This window comes from Petaurus breviceps, unplaced genomic scaffold (assembly GCF_028583685.1).
Source record: "Petaurus breviceps papuanus isolate PSGF00001 unplaced genomic scaffold, PetGlider_PUasm1.0 186, whole genome shotgun sequence".
Classification (NCBI taxonomy): Eukaryota; Metazoa; Chordata; class Mammalia; order Diprotodontia; family Petauridae; genus Petaurus; species Petaurus breviceps.
Genome location: NW_027185798.1, coordinates 26,994,859 through 26,999,681, shown reverse-complemented (window position 1 = coordinate 26,999,681; position 4,823 = coordinate 26,994,859). Strand labels below are relative to the sequence as shown.

The 4,823-nt window shown below is 41.8% G+C and overlaps 1 protein-coding gene across 1 annotated transcript; it reads right to left on the bottom strand.

Moving 5' to 3' along the window:
• Nucleotides 1–697: 697 nt before the first annotated feature.
• LOC138162108 (large ribosomal subunit protein eL43-like) lies at nucleotides 698–1,053 on the bottom strand. The gene has a single exon (XM_069089185.1). It carries the CDS (start codon nucleotides 1,040–1,042, stop codon nucleotides 764–766), a length of 279 nt encoding a protein of 92 aa, XP_068945286.1. The 5' UTR covers nucleotides 1,043–1,053; the 3' UTR covers nucleotides 698–763.
• Nucleotides 1,054–4,823: the final 3,770 nt, after the last annotated feature.

The following is a 4,823-nucleotide window of genomic DNA, read 5'->3' as shown; positions in this document are numbered from 1 at the left end:
GGGAAGAGTTTGGCTTCATCTAAAGTATTCTAGAATCGGAAGGGACTTTAGAGGACATTTAGTTCAATGCCTCAATTTTTTCATTTTATTCTTCTTTTCAATTAAACACATATTTCTCTCCATCTAACCCCAACTCAAAACAAACAAAAAAAAATCCTAAAAATATCTGTAACAAATATGCATAGTCAAACAAAACAGATTCCTGTATTGCCATGCCCCAAAATGTATCTCATTCTGAATCATGATTTCATCACCTCTCTGTCATGATTGGCTATTGCATTGATGAGAATCCTTAAAGCTCTAAAAGTTCTTTGTCTTTGCAATGTTGTGTTTATTAAAGAAGAAGAACCTTGGAATGGAAAGGTGAATTAGAATCACATTGTGAAGGGCTTTTAAAGTTGAACATAGAGTTTGTATTTGACAGGAGAATAATTTAACAAGATGCCCACTTCACACACAAAGATCACAGTCATTTACTTCAACTACATTGCTCTAGGCTAGGAAACGTCTTTGGGGAGACCACATGGAGGTATGTCGACAGTAAGGAATTCGCTTGACATTGTCCTGCAAGAGGGTGGTTGGAGTCTCTCTGTGTCCTCCAGAGTACTGAGCCATCTTAGAATCCCGGAAGCAGCATCAATAACAGAATCAACCTGAGCAAACATTAACACTATTTTTTTTTTACTAAAAACCAAAGTGATTTTTATTCAATAAATTAACCCATTTATTGTTGGACTATGGGCTATAGATATTTGATAAGATTTTACTGATCTTTCAGTTCCTTCAGTCTTCTGATGGCAGATTTGACTGTGACTGCAGAGGTGGTATTGTAGGTCCATGCACCACCAGCTACTGTTTTCATACAGGATCCACAGTGCCAGATACCCACAGCCCATCTCTTCATTTTGGTCTTTCCACAGAAGGAGCAGGTATACTTGGCATGCTGACTAGTTTCAATTTTCTTTACCATTTTCCTGAGGGATGCACCATAACGTGTTCCATATTTACCAACAATTTCAACCTTGTTGGTACGGTTAGCCATGTTAGCGGCGCCAGGGCTGGAGCTTGGAGAGGCAAACCTTAACACTATTGCAGAGGAAAGTTCTAACTTGTGTATAGCATGGGTCTTTTCAATCACTTTCATTCAGTCAACCATTTAGCAAGCATTTTTTTTTTAATCAAGTGTCCACAATTAGGGCCAACATCTCATTCTGCATGGTTGGAGTGCCCAAAAGTACAAGACTCAGATTCCATCCTCAAAAAGTCAGAGGGAGTCTTAGTCTAGTAGACAGAAAACCTAGGTTCTCATCCTAGCTCCAACACATTATAGCTCCGTGACCTCGGGCATGTCACATCCACCTCTGAGCTTCATTTTCCTCCTCTATAAAACTAGGAGGTTATGTGAGATGGTCTGTAAGATCCCTTCTGGGTTCCAATGTTAATATAAATATTGAACCACACAAGGCCAAAGTCAGATCCCTGTGGCACTTATCCAAACTGTCTAGTGTGACATCAATCCATTAATCAGCATTCTTTGGGTCCTATTGTCCAACCACTTGACTATGCTGTCAACTAGCCCACATCTCTCCAATTTGTCCATAAATATATTATGAAAGACTGCCAAAAACCTTGCCAAATATCCTCATGAAGGAAATCCTCTTGGATCCATAAATTCAGGAGTTACTATTTTGAATATTTGCTGTGCATCCTGACAATTTGTAATTGTTCCATCCATAGTTGTAATGCTGTCCCTGTGGCTTCCCAATACCTCCTGGATCCTACCCACTCATCCATCCATCCTTCAAGAGAACAATTAGAAGGCAGAAACTAGACAGCAATGAAGGTGGTTTAGCACCAACTTGAGGTGATTTTCTTGATGCTATGAGGACTAAGGACAAACAACACAACCAGGGACACTTGACATAGTAAGGGAAAGGGAGAGCCTTGAAGAGAAATGCAGGAAGCCTTTGTGCGTGTTTTGTATTGAGAATAAATATAAATGATCCCTGGGTTTGTCGAGGAATGGAGCAGCTATGTGCTAATAACTAGAGGGCAGAAATTACCGGATTTCCAACAACAATTTTGCCTGTTTTAATGTGAACCTGTTTTTTTGTTTAAGTTTGTTTTGTGGAACAAGGTGAATAATGACTCAAAACATTCCTTCTTCCTAAAATCCTACACAGATCGCCAAATGTCTAATAGCCCTTGGCTTTCTATTAAGGATCATAGATTCATAGATCTAGAACAGGAAAGACAGAAGAAGTATTCAAGCCCAATCTTCTTCATTAAATAGACGGGAAAACTGAGGCACATAGAGGTGGATTAACATGGCAGAGGCTACACAGGTGGCAAGAGGCAGAATCTGGAATTGAACCCAGGTCATCTGACTCCACACCCAGGCTGCACAATGATGCCAGGCTAAACAATTCCATTCTCCCTGCCACGCTTCCTTCCTTTTGGTGATTTAGGTCACTCTGCTTGGCCTTTCTCCAGTTTCTCTGCACCATTCTTATTTTTTTGTTTGTTTGAAATACTTGTTTTCAATGAACTTTTCTTTATTCTACAGCGCCTTCATTTCTTAATTTCCCTCTTCCCCTACCTAGAGAGTCATCCCTGGAATCCAAGTTCAAAAAAGAAAGACAAAAAGACAGTGTAGCAACATTAATGAATCAATCATAGCTGCTAATGGAGGCACTATTCCACACCCATAGTCCCCTACCTCCTTAAAGGAAGGAGAGACATTCTGTATTTTTCTTAAAGCTCAAGAACCAAAATAGAACACAGTAAGGGTCTGAATGAGCGGTAATGTACCAGTGGAAAGAGGGTCCACAGCTCTCAGGGAGGCCTGGGTTCAAGTCTTTCCTTTGATATGTGCTAGCTTGATTATCATGGGCAAGTGACTTAACCCCTCAGTGCCCAGATAATGCTTTCAATCAAGCCTTTACCATACAGCCCAGTTGGCCGGATGGTAATCTGCCTCCTCGGAGGGAGTTTCTACCTGCAGATTTCCTCAAAGCTGGACCACAAATCATTAGACGTGGTGGGGGCTGGGGAGGACTGAATGAGGCAGAGCATGCATTAAGAGATGTGCAGTTATCTGTGTCTTCCTGAATCTCTTCCTAGAGAGCCTCAAATCTGGGAAACTGCAGTGCAAGGAAGCTTTGACAGCTTCTTGAGAGAATGGTCGTGCCCCAAGGGCCAAGATCTTAGATTAATACCTCTATCCTAGCAGGGAAGAGAAAGAGAAAAAAAATCACCCCTCTTCTCTGAAATGCAGCTGCTTTTCATTATTTCTTTCCCACTTAAAGTCAATGATGTCTTAAGGCTTCAGCAGATTCCAAGGGGGAAGTATTCAATTCAAGTAGCACACTTCAGATGTGGGGCAGAATCTGAGATGGCCTGTGGTGCGTCTCCATGGCTCCCTGTCAAGACAGCATGTACCTGGCCTTTATGCGATCCACAGAATCTGTCTGATAGACTTGTTCACTGTAGGGCAGGGAAATGGCTGTGAGGAGCAGAGAGGACTCATGTCAGGCTGTCTCCTCGATGTTTTTTAATGGAATATCACTCACCCAAATAGCCACCGAGAAGCATCTCGCTTTGCTCGGGTCACAGCTGGGGGATAGCTTCCTGAAGCTGAGACTGAAGACAGAATCATTGGTCAATCACGGAAGTCCTTGGAGCCACCATATGTCACACCAAAGAATCACAGATTAAGAACTGGAAGGAAGCCTTCTCTCTGATTTTACAAATGAGGAAACTGAGGCTCAGAGAAATGCCTCTTCTAAGGTCTCTCCCTTCCAGTTCTAAGTCTGTGAATGTACTTTATAGATGAAAAAATGGAGCCCAGGAAAATTAGTTGACTTGCACAATATTATACAAGTAGCAATCATCAATTGGTACTTGAACTTCAAAAGCCAAATGCTCTACACTGCCTTCTCTAAGGTCCCTTCCAGCTCCAAGTCTATGGCTCTATTATATATGTGTATAATTTCTTTCTTTGGCATGAGACCAAGGAAATTAAATGACTTGCCTAAGGTCTCAAAGTTAATAGGCAAGCTCTCTCAGGCAAGTTCCCATACATTCAGGAAACTCTCCCAGGCTTTCCATGGAGGTGGGGTTTTAGGTGAATGGGTCCTGCTTGTCCTCAATATTTCCCAAGGTGTGTGTGTCTGTGTTCTGTGTGTGGGCATGCACACATGCCCATGCCTGTTTATTCAAAGGGAAGGGTGATATAGTGATAGGACTAGATTCAGAAACAATAGCCTAGCTCTGAATCCCCATTTTCATCATTATTACCCATGTGACCTTGGATAGGGCAGTTAAGAGGCGCTGCAGTGAACAGAGCGCTAGAATCAGAGTCAGGAAGATAGAGTTCAAATCCATCTGTGTGACCCTGGACAAGTCATTTAACCATGTTTGCTTTATTTCCTTGTCTATAAAATGAGCTGGAGAGGGAAATGACAAACCATTCCAGTGTTTTTGCCAAGAAAACCACAAGTGGGGTCACAAAGAGTCAGGCACCATTGAAAAATGACTGAACAACAACAGATTTTGAATATGTCCTTTAACTGCCATGAGCTTCTGTTTCATTTGTAGAGTAGGATCATGTACTTTGAGCTAGAAATGGCCTTAGAAGAGTCACTGGGCACATGAAAAAAACACAGGCTCTGAAACTGACTCAAGGGCCTGGGTGCAAATCCTGACTTCAGCAGTTACTACCTCCACCTTTGACAACAGCTACCTTTGTGACTTTGGAAAGGTAAATTAGCCTCCCTAAGCCTCATTTTCCTCATCTGTTAAATGAGATGATTGAAATCTCT

Excerpts from the sequence above, each read along its gene's own strand:
- LOC138162108 (XM_069089185.1), bottom strand. The coding sequence starts at position 1,042 with ATGGCTAACCGTACCAACAAGGTTGAAATTGTTGGTAAATATGGAACA.